Genomic DNA, 19,146 nt, shown 5'->3' on the forward strand with positions numbered 1-19,146 from the left:
TACGATATCAAAAAGGTGTCCTTTTATGAAAAACAAAAAAAGATTAAAAGTATAATGATCGAACAAAAGACTACTTTTTTAGAGGCAAAACATTTGTGTGAACAATCATTTTCTGGTGTTATGAATCAAAATTATTTTTCTTTGCTTGAAAATAATGAACAAGAATTTCCTTCGCTTCCAAAAATTAATAAAAATTCTGTCTCCACTCAGCTAGGCCCACAAACCAATAAAGCGCGCTCTCTAATATCTCCTCAATTGAACATGAATAATTCACATGCATCTGTAGGAAAGAAAAGGAAACCAAATTCTCCTATCATACAATCTCCTATTCATAAACCTATCTTTCCCTTTACATTTGGACCTGCCCAGCCTTTACCGGCTAATCCACATAAACCCAATTATAACAAAGTTGAAAATAAAAATCAGTTGACAAAAACTATAACAAATTTTATAATGAACCTCTTAGAACATATTCGTTCAATTGAAGATATAAAAACGTTAGACGATAAGACTATAATTAATGAATTAGAACAGGTTTTAAATACTGTAAACAATAATAGCTTCTAATGGCTGTACAAAATATTTTAAAAATTGGTCAATGGAATGCTAGATCTATTATGTCAAACAAAAACAGTTTAATGCAATACGTAAACAATAAAAAAATTGATATTTTGCTAATTAGCGAAACATGGTTTAAAAAAGATTCCCATTACAGTTTTAATGGTTATATCCTAATAAGAAGAGATAGGAAGGAAGACCGGTTTGGTGGCGTTGCGATTCTTATCCGTAACACAGTAACCTTCAGTGAACTAAAACTAAATTATAACTTTAATTCTGATATTGAAGTTTGTGGCATCAAAACAAACTTTAAAAATATTGAACTCAATATATTATCTATATACAAACCTCCTAAATGTAAAAGTACAGTATCTGATTGGGCAAATATATTTTCACAGGTCATTGGTTCAGTAGTTATAGGTGGAGATTTCAATGCACATCATACGATTTGGGGATCTAATTATAATGATGCAACTGGAATACAACTTATTAAAACTGCAGATGACTTAAATTTTACAGTAATTAATAATGGAAAACCTACCATTTTAACTAAATCAGATCAAAATAAATCAGCTATTGATGTTACTTTCGTTACAGCTGATCTAGTCAATAAAATTAATTGGTCTATACATACAGACACCTTGGGATCGAATCATTTTATGATCTATATGGAAATTACCGACATTCATTTACCTGAAGAAATTATTCCTAAAAGTAAATGGAATACAAGAAAGGCTAATTGGTCCATGTACGAAATTTCAGCAGAGCAATTTTTCAATAACTATTACCAAATGGAAAATACGTCGGACAAATATAATTTTTTAATTGATTGTATAAATTATGCAGCTCAACTATCAATTCCACAATATAAAGCTTATAAAAACAAAATCAGAAATTCTCCGCCGTGGTGGAATACAAATTGTGATAACATTATCAAGGAAAGAAAAGAAGCACTTTCAAATTATAAGCAAAACCGTAACTTTGAAAATTACTTAAAATGCCAAGAGAGCATGGCTAAAAGTAAAAAAAAATTAAAGGAAATAGCTAAAGAAAGTTGGAAAAACTTTGTCTCAAACTTAAACAAAAACACTCCTTCCTCAACATTATGGAATCAAGCTAGAAAGATCAATAGAAAACCAATTACTAATCCAACATGTCTTAATGATACATTAGTCGATGAAATTTTTGATCAAGTTGCTCCTCCATCAGTCCAATTACTAAAAAGCTACAGCTATGCTTCAAATGAACAAAACCATTTTTTGCTAGAACCGTTTAACATTACAGAATTAGAATATGCTCTCAAAAATCGGAATAACACAAGTCCAGGTTTGGATAATATTAAATATCCCATGATACAACACCTTCCAAAAATAGCTAAACTCTTGCTGCTGGAAATATTCAATGAGATGGTCAAAAATGGGAGTTTAGTTCCTCAATTTCAAGATGTCATTATAATACCAATACTGAAACCAGGTAAAAATCGCAACGTGGCACAATCATATAGACCTATATCTCTTATGTCATGCCTTCTTAAAACAGTCGAACGAATGATAAAACAGAGATTGGAATGGTGGTTAGAAAAAAAGAAATTACTTCCCAACCTTCAATTTGGGTACAGAAAAGGAAGAAGTACTTTAGACGCCCTTTCAACATTAATGGTAGATATACAAGATACATTTACAGACAACAATTATTTACCTGCAATATGTATGGACATAGAGGGTGCATATGATAGAGTCTGTCTAGATATTTTAGTTGAAAAATTAGTCAAAAATTTCCAAATACCAGCTCAACTAGCAGGAACAATATATAATTTTTACTCATGTAGAAAGATATATCTCAGAGCACATAACAGTAGTCTCATAGGTCCACGATACACTAACTTGGGGCTGCCCCAAGGATCAGTATTGAGCCCTTTGTTGTTTAATTTGTACACTGCTGATCTACATAATAGCCAAATTGAAAACTGCACTTTGAAGATTATACAATATGCTGACGATTTCCTTGTATACTCTTTTTCAAAAAAATTTGATAATTGTATACAAACATTAGGTAAAATGCACAACTTGTCAAACAATTGGTTCCAACAAAATGGATTTGAAATTTCCACAAACAAATCTAGTGTTTGCATTTTCACACGACACAACTTACCAAATATTGATAAACTACAATTAAGCAATCATGAGTATAGTTTTCAAACTTCTATCAAATATTTGGGGATGATACTTGACCGAAAACTAACATGGAAATCACATATTGAGTTTATGCTAAATAAATGTAATCAAGGAATAAATTTTTTAAAAGCAATTTCAAAAACGTGGTGGGGAGCAGATGTTGAAACATCATTACTTTTCTACAAAGCTTATATACGATCAATCATAGATTATGGTTGTGTACTCTATGGCTCTGCATCTGATCGGGTCCTAAGCAGAATCGACGTAACACAAAATACAGTTCTGAGGATTTGTTTAGGTGCTATGAAATCAACTCCAATTAATGCGTTACATGTCGAAGCTTTAGAGATGCCACTGAAATATAGAAGAGAATATCTAAGTAAAAAATTTATTATGAAATTACAACATAAAGATCCTTCCCTTCATATAAAAATAAGCAAATTGAATGAAGCTGATTTGACGAATAAATATTGGACACACAAGAATTCACCTCCACTTTGTGAAGCTTTTCGCAGTATGTCAAACTTTGATGTTACTTCTAATCCAGACGAAATCTTAGACTTTGAAGATTTTCCTTCTTTATTACATTTGCTAAAAGTAATTAAGCCAAGTTATCATGAAAATGCAGCTATCAGTCATAACATCGTAAGAAGTATCTTGGACGTTTTTTCGGAGTCTATAATTATCTACACAGATGCGTCGAAGTCAACGTTTGGCACTGGATGTGCCTTTTATGTCCCATCAAACAATACAGAAAAAATGTATAAAATAAATAATGCTTTCTCAATATTCAGCGCTGAAGCAATTGCAATTTATGAAGCTTTATTATATTTTATGAATACAGAAAATAAGTCTACAGTAATTGTTTCTGACTCACTTTCCGTACTGACAGCTATTCAGACAATAATATTTCCAAGTCATAATTTAAACAACTATATCTTCCAAATTAAAAAAATACTTTATGAAATCTATAAAAAACGAAGAGAAGTGCATTTCCTATGGGTTAAAGCACACATAGGTATCACCTGTAATGAACATGTTGATTTATTAGCAAAAAAAGCCATCACACATGGATCGTTAACCGGACATAAACCTTCTAATCCAGATATATGTGCAATTGTTAAAAATGAAGTTAACCAACAATGGAGACGTACATGGAACGGATCTAGCAAACATAGTTTCTCTCAATACGCGATGATTCAACCTAAAGTGCCTACTGAGTACTGGTTTAAAAATTATTCCGTTCCCCGCAGATATATTACTTCCATTATTAGAATAAAATTTGGGCACGCCTGTTATCCTTTTCATTTGGCGAAAATTAACATTTTATCTTCAAATCCATGTCTAGACTGTCAAAAAGAGGGAGACTTAAATCATATATTTTTTGAGTGCTCAAAGTATACTCAACAAACTAATAAACTAATTGAAAATTTATTAAAATATAATATATTTCCACCTTATAATTTATGTTACCTACTTTCTCTAAATAAGAAAAAAATATATGACTGTTTAATGGAATTTATTTGTAAAAGTAAAATCAACCTTTAAGCATTATCCACACATGATTATTTACCTTTGTTTTATCCCATATGTATTTACCTCCTATCCGCGACCTAGTCTAGTTATGTCTAAACGAAATGTCTTGAAGGGTCCCTAGACGAGAAGAAGCAAGTGACCCTGTCTTATTCCTACCTTAACTCCTGAATACAATAATTACAATATTAACAACCACCTTTACGGTAACGTTTCTTTATCTTTCTTATTTTTGTGTTGTTTTATATTTTTGAAATGTTTTTAGTTTTTAAAATATACTTATTGTGACTGGCTGAGTGGCGACAGCCCATGCCAAAAAAGAAGAAAAAAAAAAAAAAAAAAAAAAAAACTTCTTACGTGCGTATAAAGTCACATACTCTTTTTTCATTAGCAGAATGTAATTAAGTAAGTGTTAATGTTCTAATGTTCTAATTTAACTCGTCTGTTACTCGCCTAGCTCGCTTCGCTCCCTCTGCTCGTAATATCAGACTCGTTCGATAAAGAGTCACTTTACTGACTTGGTAGGTACATAAATAACTATTTTTCGCTAGTTCGGAGAGCTTCGAGAGTATTTTCAAATGGGCCCCAAATGTACCTACCTATTCATAGCTGTCTTATCAATCAAGTCAGAAAGAAAACACTTTTTAAAATTCGTTTCAACATGGCTAAATGAACTTGGACGGTTACAAAAATAATTTTCAAATATTATTCTTTAACCTTGTTTTCATTCATTTACATTTTCTGCGCCGTAATTCTCTTATACTCGCAGAAGATTAAAGATATTTTAAATTCTCGAATATTTCGACCATGTAACTCAGTTTAATCCTATATATAAATCATCTGAAAAGCTCTGTTTTCAGTCAGCTTCCTCTTTTATAAAACTGGCGATTTCGATAACGATCTTAAGGCTATGGGTACATAATTCGCAAATATTTTACGTGTATCCCTACTTCTTCTGTCTTTACACGGCAAATTACGTGTAGTAAAATTCACACTGGTATGGATATGTAAATATTACTAGAATGTCATTCTACTTGAAAATGTCATCATTAATTTAAAGAGATGGCTTTTGAATGTTCTTGGATAACTGTTATTTTTATAATTGCAAATTATTAATTCAGTTAATAAATGTGATAATTTTTTCACTTACTATAGGTCTGTTCGTACAGGAATCACTGACTATCAGCAACTGCACGACGCATGCGTGTTTCAATTGTGCGAACGCTAATATTGAAACACGCATGCGTCGTGCAGTTGCTGATAGTCAGTGATAGTTTCTGATTCCTGTACGAACAGACCTTATGTATTCAGTGATTGTAATAATTTATGTGTACAACAAAAACTAATACTCAATCGAGAAAAGAGGAAAAGTGTTAAAGTGATTTTTTAATAATATCTTGTTATGGAACGCTTACAATTTTGAACATCTTTAACAACAAAATACTTGGATCACAGAATATATTATCCTGATGTATTTTCTGCTTGGATCTTCCACAAATAATACACAATAAATAACTTTTTAGTAAGTTCACGTCTTAAATCAATTATTTATCAAATACACTATATATCAATAATATTTAATCAATAACTCAAAATATTCCCGATGCAATGTCAAATATTTAAAATTGTCACTGATTGTCAGTGTCTGACTGACAATATATACTGACAATATTATATTCGGCTGAGTGCGTTGTAAGACAAAGATAGATTTGGAAAATATTACCACGGCATTGTGTTCATTTTTTTCGAATCCTGAAAAAACCAATAAATATTTTTGAAAAATTTTAAAGCAGAATGAAAGACTAAATTATTACCGAGGGCCGAGAGTCCCTTAGAATAAATAAAAAGTTTATTTTGAATGAGATATTTGAAATTAAAAATCACACTTAATTTTGTGTTAGTTTTTCACCCTGTAACTTATTAAAATAAACATTATAGAAGTTCTCAGGGACTTTCGGCCCTCGCTAATAACGTAATCTTTAATTCTGCGTTTAAATTTTTCAAAAATACTTATTAGTTTTCTCAGGATTCGAAAAAAATGAATCCCCATTTGAATAGCATTGCAGCCGAAAATACGTACCGATCCTCTTAATACGCGATATAGGAATCGTTAAATATGCTATACCCGTATATTTGTAAAGACCAGAGACAACTTTTCACTTGAAGAGTTTCACGTATAGGATATTTTTTATTATAAAATAAAAATGTATACCATTTTTATTCAGTTGCAATGCGAAGGCAAAACAATCTTATTTTTCACTTAAAACAGGGAGCGCAGTCCAGCACTCTGAATCAACGATTTTCGACTCTTATTGGAGTCATCATCGGAGAGGCGTAGGCCTGCTGCTCTCTGCTCGAAGTGACTAAACCATGAAAGTTTATCCCCACATTGCAACTGACGTGTATGGATTAGGTGACTAGCGTCATCTGGCAATTGAAAGGTAAAGTTTTCAATCCTAATAGCAACATTAATAATATTGAAAAATATTAAAAATATTACTAAAAGATTTTTAAATTGAAAAACTTATTGGTCCATTTCCCTGGTAACACCTCCAAGGCTTCTAAAAATTGCAAGCCAGATAAATGCTGCAGTGAAGACAAAGGGAGGGAATTCTAAAAAATTGCAATTCACAACCCCCGTCTGCAGCTTGGTAAAGTTCCAACGGAAAATGGACCTAGTTACTCTATAGGAGTAATACTAATATAACATAAAATAAAAATGTATACCATTTTTATTCAGTTGCAATGCGAAGGCAAAACAATCTTATTTTTCACTTAGAAGAGGGAGCGCAGTCCAGCACCCTGAATCGACGATTTTCGACTCTTATTGGAGTCATCATCGGAGAGGCGTAGGCCTGCTGCTCTCTGCTCGAAGTGTTGGCTGCACCCCTTTGTCGGACACGCAGCGTTCCACCCCTGGAGATTTTACTTAGTTAAGTCATGACATACTTATGCCCAAATTTTGGTGCACTATCTCGATCATGAGCGTCACAAAAAAAAAATAATAAAAACCGTGAGTTTGACCCCTTATAACTACCCTCGTCCCCCACTCTGGTTTCCGGCTCTGGGGATTTTACATAGTTATGTCATGGTCTACTTATTCCCAAATTTTGGTGCACTATCTCAATCACAAATGTCGCAAAAAACCCCTTATATTTTTTATATTCACCCCTGCCCCACACCTTTGTCGGCCACGCAGCGTGCCACCTCTCTTGATTTTACTTAATTACGTAATGACCTACTTATTTCCAAATTTTAAAAAACTTAAAAAAAACTACTAATTTACCGACTTCTCTCCCATCTCCCCCCCAAACCGGACGCTCAAAATGGTGTAACTTTTTACTGAACCATATGTGGACCGTATAGAATAATTTGGTGTTGGAGGAAAACTTTTATTTTTGATGTCTGGGTTAGGCCTTTTTCTGGACCAACTATACTATACTACCTCTGTAACTTATAGATATTTATTTATTTATCATAATAGATAATACACAAAACAACAAACTTTGGAACCGTTCATTTTAGAAGGATTATGCATTGGCCCTTTTTTATTTCAAATTTAATGTAGAACATTTTTATATAGAAGGTTGTTCATGCTAAACCGCATAGTTTTAGAAATATTGACGAAAAACGCAAAAAACTACGAATTTAGCGATTTCTGCCCCATCTCCCCCCCAAACCCGACGCTCAAAATGGTGTGACTTTTTTCTGAACATTATGTGGACCATATAGAACAATTTGGTGTTGGAGGAGAACTTTCACTTTGGATGTCTGAGTTATGCCATCTTTTGGAGCAATCTTATCATACTATTTCTTAAAAATATTTTTTTCATATTTTATTTTTAACATTAAAATATATCGTCTTGTTTATTAAAATATGTATAAAACATATGATGTACAAACATGAAAAGTAGTCAGAATCGGCAAAAAATTTGAAACTTTATTGTTTATTTATGAAGCATAACGTAAACAATTAACCTAAAAAGTGAAATTATGTATAGTTCATATAATTAGCTACAATCTGTAAAAGTTTCAAGTTTCTTCCTTGTAAAAAACTAGAGAATTTAAGCATTTTCCGTTAAAATCGTTTTAGCATTTAAACAATTAATAAACAAAAATTTTTTTTATTGACTATTCGTGTACTGTTCCCGCGAATGCATGTCTGCAAATTTTTAGTCATTTACGTTGAAGAAAAGGCAGTCAAATTAACGTCCAAAGATTTGACCCAAACGATTGAACTAAAGAAAAGCGTTTAATTAATTAATACGACAAATGAATTCTAATGTTAATTGTAGCACAAAACGTCTCTACCGGTGGTTTTTCTAAGACTACGATAAAAACACGAATTTTTTTAATTCCAGTTTCCGATGAAGTTTTGTTTCCTTTCGTATTGGAATTTGACACGAATAAACACTGATTTATATATAAACAAATATATGAGTGTTCAAAATTTGAAACTTTATTGTTTATTTATGAAGCATAACGTAAACAATTAACATAAAAAGTGAAATTATGTATACAGTAGAACCCCGTAAATCCGAACCCCGCGAATCCGAACTTATGGCAAATCCGAACCACCGGAAAGTAAAAAAAATTTAAAAATTCAAGACAAAAACTTAAAAACATGTTTATTATACAGAGTAAAGCCAGAAAATTGGACAATGTAGGATTACTTATAAATAAATAAAATAAATAAATGAAATAAATTTCTTAAAAATAAAAAATAAATATTATACTTTAATATATAGGTTTATAAAGTGTTTATAAAGGTTAAACACAAACTTACTTTGGTTCTCTCGTAGTCAACTTGAGTCCAAAAATATTGTCCACACTCTTGCGAAAACGTTTGGCTACTCAAAATCGCAATGAAAGCTTTGAACTACTAGTTAAGGCTAACTTTCGGATAATCCGAACTTTTCGGAATCCGAACAGGCTGTCCCCCCAATTAGTTCGGATTTGCGGGGTTCTACTGTAGTTCATATCATTAGCTACAATCCGTAAAAGTTTCAAGTTTCTACCTTGTAAAAAACAAGAGAAATTAAGCATTTTCCATTAAAATCGTTTTTTTTTATTTAAACAATTAATAAACATAAAACTTTTTTTTTATTGACTGTTCGTGTATTGTTCTCGCGAATGCATATGTCTGCAAAATTTTCATTCATTTGCATTGAAGAAAAGTCAGTCACATTAACGTCTAAAGATTTGATGCAAACTATTGAAGTAAAAAGAAAAGCGTTTAAAAAAAGTATTTGGTCTTACATTTAGTTTACTCTCAAACACTAACACCAAATTATGACTTTATAACAGTATGGTGCAAATGAAAGGAATAAATTTGTTATTTCATAAACCAGTGACTTTAAGGAAAAATCCCGAAGTAGGTCGATTTTTATTTTTAAATTATGATATTTTGGCATGTATGTCATACTAGTGACGTCATCCATCTGGGCGTGATGACGTAATCCATTATTTTTTTAAATGAGAATAGGGATCGTGTGCTAGCTCATTTCAAAAGGTCATTCAATTCTCTATGCAGTAATATAAACATTTACATAATTATTTGTACAGGGTGTCCAAAAATAATTTTTTAATTAAATTATTTGACAAAAAAAAGAAGAATGTATGTAATTTATTTAACTCAGAACACATTTTACTGTTGCCTGAAAACATAAAAAAATGTTTATTTAAGAAATAAACATTGCTGTTCGATTAAATTCAATATTCCAGCCAGCTCCCACGAGCCACCTGTCTCTTGGAAGTTTGAACATTCAATTTAAGCGAAAAGCAATGTTTATTTGTGATATAAACATTTTTGTCTGATTTTTGACAGCAGTAAAATGTAATTTGAATCAAATAAATTACATACACTCTTCTTTTTTGTCAAATAATTTAATTTAAAATTTTTTTTGGACACCCTGTATAAATGATTATGTAAATGATTATACTGCCCTGCTTAGTAAAAACGTCCAATCTACAATTTTGATTTTTTCGTGATAAGGTTATAAATCCACTACTATTAGACATTTAGCATCTTATTGCTTAGTCAGAAAGTCCTTTTCTGCCATCTCAAATCGTAAAAAAGCGTAAATTTGTTTGTCCTTTCTACAACTAATAGCCATTGTGCTTAGAATAAACGTCCTATTAACCTTATCACTAAAAAACGAAAATTGTAGATTGGATGTTTTTACTAAGCAGGGCAGTATATTACTGACTAGAGCAGCGGTTCTCAACCTTTTTTGCTCAGCGACGCACTAACGTACTCCTTACAGATTCGCGACACCCTTATATGTACAAATTTTTGGTAGTGGTAGTAGTATTATTTTTTATTTCGTAAGAACATAACAAGCAAAAAACAAAACAGAAAGAATACATAAAATTAGTGTGAAATTTGACCCTGATGACTTTTGCAAAGTATATCTATCCAAGGACGAATTGTAGACAGACACACTCTCAGCTCGCTCATCAAGTAGTCGAGACCAGTAGCTAGATTTTATATTATTTATCGCAGAAAATGCAGATTCACATAAGTACGAGCTCGAAAACGGCAGTAAAAGGGATACTGCTCTCTTTGCTAATTTTGGGTATTCATTCTTAACTGAAATCCAAAAAACATCCGGAGCTACTTCACTAAATTTTGATTTTAAAACTGTGTCAGAATACACTTCAATAAGTTGTTCCTTTTCAAAATAGGTTAATTCTGCCTTGTTTACGTTGTTCTCGTCAAGTGCAATCAACCATTCACAGTTAGCACTCAAGACAGAGGGAAAGTATTTAGTTATCCCTTCTTGCAACTTACATAAGTGCTCTTTCATGCTCTCCTTTAGTAGAGTCTGATCTTCAGATTTCAAATTAATTAAAGTTATAGAGGTTTCGGGAAAAGTTGTCAAATCATTTTTTTCTATAACCGAGTTCCAGATTGTCAGTTTTTTGGAGCAGGCACTTATTTTATCAGTTGATGATATTATGGTTTCCTTTCGTCCATGCATCGTTGCATTCAAAGAATTTAGCTTATTAAAAATGTCAGAAAGGTAAGCCAACTAAGCACACCAAAGAGGGTTTTTAAGATTTTTACAAAAATCACTTTGGCCATCTTCTGTTTTAAAAAATTCGAGTAGTTCGTCTTTAAGTTCTAAAATTCTGTTTAGTATTTTTCCTATAACGTGGTATATACCTAATAGTTAAAAAAAATGGTTGAATGCATGATTGGTATATTATAACAAGTGAAAAATATAAAAAAAAATATCGTATTCGTAAATCTCGCGACACACCTGATAGGTTCTTGCGGCACACCAGTGTGTCGCGACACAGTGGTTGAGAACCGCTGGACTAGAGAATTGAATAACCTTTCAAATGAGCATATAGAATGTAACAATGATGTAATTTAGAGGTTTTTAGACCTACTGAAGTGGCTAGTTTCAATTACTTGTACACTGGATGTTTACACTGATGATGGTCAGTTTGACCAAACACATTTTGTACTTCCACTCCCTTGTGGATAAATTTTAAGGATTTTTTAGTACCTAAGATCGGTATTACAGAGTAATGGAGAAGTAGATAGAGATGCATGCAGTAGAATTAGGGCTGGATGGATGAAGTGGAAAAAAGCGAGTGGTGTGTTGTGTGACAGAAAAATTCCAATGAAGCTGAAGGGAAAATTCTATAAAACAGTCATAAGACCGGCTATGATGTACAGAACTGAATGTTGGGCAGTGAAAAAGAAAGAGGAACAACAAATGCATGTGGAGGAAATGAGAATGCTTAGATGGATGAGTGAAGTGACAAAGAAGGATAAAATTAGAAATGAGTATATTAGGGGAAGTCTAGGTGTCGCACCAATTGATATGCCAAAATGAGAGAGCATAGGTTAAGATGGTTTGGTCATGTTCAATGTCGAGACGTTAATCACCCAATACGAAGAATAGCTGAAGTGCAGATTCCTGGAAGGAGTAGGAGAGGAAGACCAAACAAGATCTGGGGGGAGACGTTAAGGCAGGCCATGTTGGAAAAGGGGATTAACATTGATATGACACAAGATAGAATTGTGTGGAGAAATGCAATTAGGGAAGCCGACCCAGCATAGGGATAAGGCAAAGAGAATGATGATGATGATGATGTATAGTTTTATTCCATAATACTATAGAGAAAAAAATATGAGCTGCAGATTCACTCTCTTCTGTTTGAATAAATACAGGTATTCAGTTGTGGTTAAAAATTTACCACAATTCGAAAGAAAATAATTATCGAACTGTATTTCTTAACTTTACATACCTAATGTTACTAAACCTAATTAATCCAATGTATTTACCTTTGTCAATTCTGAAGAAGATACCCAAATAACATCAACTAAAATCAAAACTAAAAATCCCAAAACAAGTCTTTGGGTTTTTGTTAACATGGGGTCGTCATTTTCCATAATATGAAATTTTTCAACTTCCTTGAGTATTCATTTCCTAGCATAACTGATATTTACAAATATCTTCTGTAGGTGGTACATATCAACTACATTATTGATAAAATAAACACAGAGTTCTCGTTCTCACTACACTACACAGTCTTGCGATTTTAAACAAATAAAAGGCGTTTAACTGAATTTTCACTTGAAAATGAATTGCTTTCACGTAATCATTATTTTGCATTGAGCGGTTTTATCTAAAATTTATAAAATATAATTTAAAAAGCAGTCAATTGTGTTAAAAAAGAGCAAATTATGCTAACTGAATGAAGTGTCAATGTCAATGTACAGTTGTCATTTTAACCTCTGTATCCAGGCAACCAAGATTACAACATATTATTCTCAATAATTTTAAAGTGAGAGTACCTACTAAAACCTTATTTTGAAAATGATATCTAATGGACATTATAATTTTCCTGTTAAATCCGCAGGTAAGTTTGATTTATTAACATTTTTTGTTCTTAGTACCAGGAGTTAACAGAAGTTTCTATTTGAAATATTCACAATGAAGAGCTTATTGCGGTGTCTATTAGATATTTGCCATGTGTGTGCGTTCTTTCTTATGCATTAGTATTTGCTTGTCTTATATCAATATTCTATTGATATATTATGTCATTTTTATTCTTCTGTAGTATTTCAAATACATCTTATATTAATTAACCAGTAAGCGTATTTAAGTCTTGTACGACGGTGATTATAACAGGGAGCTTGCTTTTTGTGTCTATACCCTGTTTTTAAACCATTTTCAAACAAATACCTTTACATATAATTAGATTACCTACTAACTTCTCGTATATTTAAGATTTTGGTTCTGGAGCTTCATTTATGAAGAACAGAAAAATACATGACCACCTATCATTTTATAGTCCCATTGAGTCCTCTAATAGGCGAGCGGTTTACCCCTCAAAAGACGTTTAGAAACAGAATATACCGACTATTTTTTTTCTGCATTTCTAATGCATTAAAGCTTTTTTATTCGATTCTACATATTTTTCTGAGTTGAAACGTACCTTTTTTTTTTTTAATTTTTGCAAGTGGGCCGGTAATTGTTTTAACAAATAACTTAGGTATTACAAAAAAGCAATTTCACCGAATTGCTTCGGAACCAATTTTTTAAGTGTATCTCATCGAAATAAACACGTCTTCTCTCTTGGCAATTTTTCGAAAAATGTTTCCTTTTCGAGTTATTGCAATATTTTTTTGAAAAATTGCCTTAATTAGTAAATTTTGGGATTTTTTTTCTAAAAAACTACTAAATAAGTTCTACGAAACTACTAAATAAATTCTACAAAAATAAATTCTACAAAAAGCTTTATAATCTTTAAAACTTCAAGGACAAGTAAGAATATTTTTCTACGAGCGTGCAAAAATGTCTACTTTCGTGCACGCATTTTAGTTTAGAAAGTTTCACTTTTCCGCACGCGTGTTACTTTTCCGCACGCGGTTTTTACTTTTCCGCACGCGTGTTAATTTAGATATGTTAATATGGCCTCAAAGTAGGTAATTATAATACATGCAATAAACTAATATTTAGATATTATTTACTAATTTATTTCAAATATATCTTATTGTGTTCCTGTTTTAATGAAATTAACACGACAATTCGATGAAATAAAATTATTTTGACATAATATTCGAAAGTCAAATCGGTAGACAATAACAGTCGTTTTGGTTTTGAATCATCGTCGTGGAAACCAAGATCGTCGTCTTGCTAACTAATTATATTGAAAGTTTGGTTTTGACAACCCCGGCTTCGCGTCGTTCGGCAAACTGCAGTCGCGTGCGGAAAAGAATGACTTTCTGCACTTGTTAGGAAATAGTATATTGTGCAACAAGTGCAGAAAGGTACTAATTTCTCACGAGTTTGAAAAGTTGCGGTACGAGCGCAAGCGAGTGCCGCAATTCAAACGAGTGAGAAATTACCTTTCTGCACGTGTTTCACACTATACTTTTTCTACAAGCACAGTTTTTTCTAAAAATAAAAATCACAATTTCCAAACGACGATTAATTATAATAGGTACCTATGTGATAAATTTTAAACTGTATTTAATTAATACCTACTAATCAATTTAAATTCCTTATACCTAAATAAATTGCACAGAAATCAGTTAAAAAATTAATGCACTGCCTTAATTTGTTTAAATTTAAACAATTATTACACATTATTGACATTATATTTATGCAGTCACGGATTTACACAAAACCTACTTCATTCGACGTCTCTTGCACAGGTTGCTAAATCCTTATTGGTTATTTGATAATTATAAAATGTTTAATAAGAATAAAATTGCAAAATAAAACAGTTGTAACATCCATAATTTAGTTTCTATGCTATAGTTAAATATAATAATTGTCTTATAGGTTATATATTTGTCTAAAGTTTAACCACGGATGTAAACAGAATATAACGTTACTCAGAATGCGGTAGTCCACGGATGTAAACAGAATATAACGTTACTCAGAATGAGGTAGTCAACTGTGCAGAAAAGAACTTTGCGGCACAGAAACGTCACTTTGCGGCACAGTAACGTCACTTTTCTGCACACTAATGTCAAATATCTTATACTGTGAGAAAATATCAAGTTTGCTAACATAAAACCGTGCAGAAAAGTGCACTTTGAATAGTGGTTGTAGAAAAATAACTATTTCACAAGGATCAATGGTTTTAATCTAGCTGAAAACACGGACCTAAATATTTCGAATGACTCTATACTCTACAGTATACCATACTCTGTATTAAAGTACAAAAGACTCGTTTCATATGGATTCTCTGAGATCGCATGTTGGAATATTTTCCTAGCGGCGGCTTTTGATATTTTCATAACTGGGTTAACAGAATACTTGATTCGTGTCGACATTTATTTCAAACAAAAATTAGTCGGTTGAATCTCTGCTTATAGCAGGGGTGGGCAAATACTTTTAAACGCGAACCAAAATGAAATTTTCAAAATGTCTGCCGGGCCGGAGCAGTGGCGGATCTAGACATTTGCCTTGGGAGGGGAAATTTGCCTTAGGGGGGGAACTTCCAATAAAACACCAACCAAAAGACATAATAAAGATAAACCCAAACCACATAAAAGACATAACCTAATAACTTACATAGATACATATTAAATTCCCTTAATTTTCCTAACTAACGTGTTTATTGGGTTGAATTTTTCTGTCTGTGGTTAAAGTTTCATATCAGCTAATATATCTTTTTGTTTAAACAATTTTTTTTCTTTAATTTTGGACCATGTTAGGGGGGAAATTTCCCCTTTTTCCCTCCCCGTAGATCCGCCACTGGACAGGAGGACTATACCCAGTCTGTACGCTAATGTTTTTGGTGGAGGTTTTTCTCTGCCAAGAAATTTTTTTGACTAAAATACTATAAGTATCATTTTAAAGCATTTGGAGAAAGACATTTGATTGTTAATAATAATAATACCCCAGGCTGTGGGTGAAAAAACGTGATATAATTCAGGAATTTTTGAAACATATCAGGTGTTGTAAAGGACGATGCCAGGAATAACTTCTACTAAAATGTAACCAAAAATATTGTGCGCTTTTTTTTAATTGCGATTTTCATTTGTTAAATTTGCAATTTTTATTGATTTTTAATTTTGTAGCTTAGGATATTGATTTTAGAGAAAAACTTTTAAATAGAAAGTTGTAGTAAATTAAAAAACCTACAATTTGAGGTATGGTAAGCTTAATTTCGTTAATTGGTTATTGCAAAACAGCCTGCGAAAAGTCCAAAATGGCCGTTTTTTACAATTGCATTATTTATTGTACAAATAATTTTTTTAAATTTTTTAAAGCTTTAAAATGAAGATCTTTCAATAATCCAAACATAAAAAAAATTGTAAAGCCAGATTAACGAATTTGTTGCTTAGATATTATAAATTGTTTATCCCAAGAGGTAAAATGTCGAAGGCTATAACTTTTTGAAAAAAAAATCGTAGAAAGTTAGTGAAACATCCAATCTCCTTCGAAAGAGTTATGTTTTCATATTCTGATGTAAATAAATGCGTAAAACATTTTTAAACCTGTAATTTTTGGATTTGAAAATAAGGGGGCAAATTTCGTTATAAATATTTAGAGCTGAAGCGGCCCTGTACATCCTATGAGTTTTTAACTTACATATTGTTGTTGCTGAAGATGAAACGAAGGTTTATAAAAAATAAAAAAATTTTACGACCTACTGAAGCCGAGATAATTTTTGGGTTTGCAAAGAAGGGGGCAAATTTCGTTATAAACATTTAGAGCTGAAGCGGCCCTGTATATCCTATGAGTTTCTAACTTACAGATTATTGTTACTAAAGACGAAACGAAGATTTATAAAAAAATTAAAATTTTCTACAACCAACTGAAGCCGAGATAATTGTTTTTTTTTTCTTAAATCATAGTGCCTTATTTATAACAATTAAGAAATTATTTTACAGTCATTGACTAAAGAAAGACTTATATTATCTTAAAATAAAAATTATTATAAAATATAATTATATTTAATTATTAAAAATAATTTTTTAAATCGGTGCTTTTGCAAGCGGCCGAATTTTGCAAATCGCCCGGCTCGTTTCAAATCCGCGCGCTCGGAAAATTTTTACGTAACTTGTATTAAATGACAGAAAACAATTTAATAATATTACCATTATAATATACAGTCTATTTACCACTGTATTTGTTTTTTTTTTATAAACTTTTATATGTGAAATCCAAAAAGAATAGTCACTACAAGAAGAAAAAGTTTTATGTATATTATAGTAAGAAGTAACATTATTATTATTATATTTATATAACAATGAAAAAATTAAAAATATAGTTATATATTTCATATATATGTATCTTTTTTGTAATATTATTTCTTCAGAAATGAAATTTCACATATAAAAGTTTATCAAGAAAAACAAATACAGTGGTAAATAGATTGTATATTATAACGGTAATATTATTAAATTGTTTTCTGTCAAAATTTAATACAAGTTACGTGAAAATTTTCCGACCGCGCGGATTTGAAGCGAGCCGGGGGATTTGCAAAATTCGGCCGCTCGCAGAAGCACCGATTTTAAAAATAATTTTTAATAATTAAATGTAGTTATATTTTATGATAATTTTTATTTTAAGATAATATAAGTCTTTCTTTAGTCAATGACTGCAAAATAATTTCTTAATTGTTATAAATAAAGGCACTACGACTTAAGAAATAAAAACAATTATCTCGGCTTCAGTTGGTTGTAGAAAATTTTTATTTTTTTATAAATCTTCGTTTTGTCTTCAGCAACAATAATCTGTAAGTTAGAAACTCCTAGGATGTACAGGGCCGCTACAGCTCTAAATGTTTATAACGAAATTTGCCCCCTGATTTGAAAACCCAAAAATTATCTCGGCTTCAGTTGGTCGTAGACATTTTTTATTTTTTTATAAATCTTTGTTTCATCTTTAGCAACAATAATCTGTAAGTTAAAAACTCATAGGATGTACAGGGCCGCTTCAGCTCTAAATGTTTATAACGAAATTTGCCCCCTTATTTTCAAACCCAAAAATTAGAGGTTTAAAAATGTTTTACGCATTTATTTACATCAGAATATGAAAATATAAATCTTTCGAAGGAGATTGGATGTTTTACTAACTTTCTACGATTTTTTTTTAAAAGTTATAGCTTTTGACATTTGACCTCTTGTGATAAACAATTTATAATATCTAAGCAACAAATTCGTTAATCTGGCTTTACAATTTTTTTTATGTTTGGAATTGAAAGATCTTCATTTTAAAGCTTTAAAAAATAAAAAAAATTATTTGTACAATAAATAATGCAATTGTAAAAAACGGCCATTTTGGACTTTTCGCAGGCTGTTTTGCAATAACCAATTAACGAAATTAAACTTACCATAGCTCAAATTGTAGGTTTTTAATTTACTACAACTTTCTATTAAAAAGTTTTTCTCTAGAATCAATATCCTAAGCTACAAAATTAAAAATCAATAAAAATTGCAAATTTAACAAATGAAAATCGCAATTAAAAAAAAAGAGCACAATATTTTTGGTTACATTTTAGTAGAAGTTATTCCTGGCTTCGTTCTTTACAACACCTGATAGGTTTCAAAAATTCCTGAATTATATCCTGAAATCGACCTATTTTTCACCCACAGCTTGGGGTATAAATTGTCTTTCTGGTGTGTACATGCGAACAATTTGTTTCCAGTAAAATTACGAAATTTTTAATATGGTCCATTATATTAAGCCATAACAAGGATCCAGATAAAAAATGAACTTCAGAAATTCGATCAAGCATAGAGTAATCAAGAGCAGCCTTTTTGAAGATGAGGATATTTCTGAGTAACCAAAGATTCAATCTTCAAATCTAATATCGGATGGTAAAATGTTATGTCAATCAAGTCAACCATCATAGATGAAATTCAAAGGAGACAACTGATCTGGTATGGTCATGT

The 19,146-nt window shown here is 31.4% G+C and overlaps 2 protein-coding genes across 4 annotated transcripts in view; one reads left to right on the forward strand and one right to left on the reverse strand.

The window, feature by feature from the left end:
* Nucleotides 1–12,954, reverse strand: part of LOC114329363 (solute carrier family 35 member F5) — a 156,379-nt gene extending 143,425 nt beyond the window's left edge. The window contains exon 1 of one of the 2 annotated variants that reach the window (XM_028278430.2): nt 12,568–12,952. In XM_028278430.2, the coding sequence (XP_028134231.1) occupies nt 12,568–12,675 (108 nt within the window). In that variant the 5' untranslated portion in view covers nt 12,676–12,952. Of the gene's footprint in view, nt 1–12,567 lie in introns of both variants that reach the window. The other variant, XM_028278431.2, reaches the window with a different exon arrangement.
* A 13-nt stretch (nt 12,955–12,967) lies between these two features.
* Nucleotides 12,968–19,146, forward strand: part of LOC114334365 (Bardet-Biedl syndrome 4 protein) — a 369,578-nt gene continuing 363,399 nt past the window's right edge. For both annotated transcript variants that reach the window (XM_050649881.1, XM_050649882.1), the window contains exon 1: nt 12,968–13,145. In XM_050649881.1, the coding sequence (XP_050505838.1) occupies nt 13,103–13,145 (43 nt within the window). In that variant the 5' untranslated portion in view covers nt 12,968–13,102. The remainder of the gene's footprint in view (nt 13,146–19,146) is intronic.

This window comes from Diabrotica virgifera, chromosome 4 (assembly GCF_917563875.1).
Source record: "Diabrotica virgifera virgifera chromosome 4, PGI_DIABVI_V3a".
Taxonomy (NCBI): domain Eukaryota; kingdom Metazoa; phylum Arthropoda; class Insecta; order Coleoptera; family Chrysomelidae; genus Diabrotica; species Diabrotica virgifera.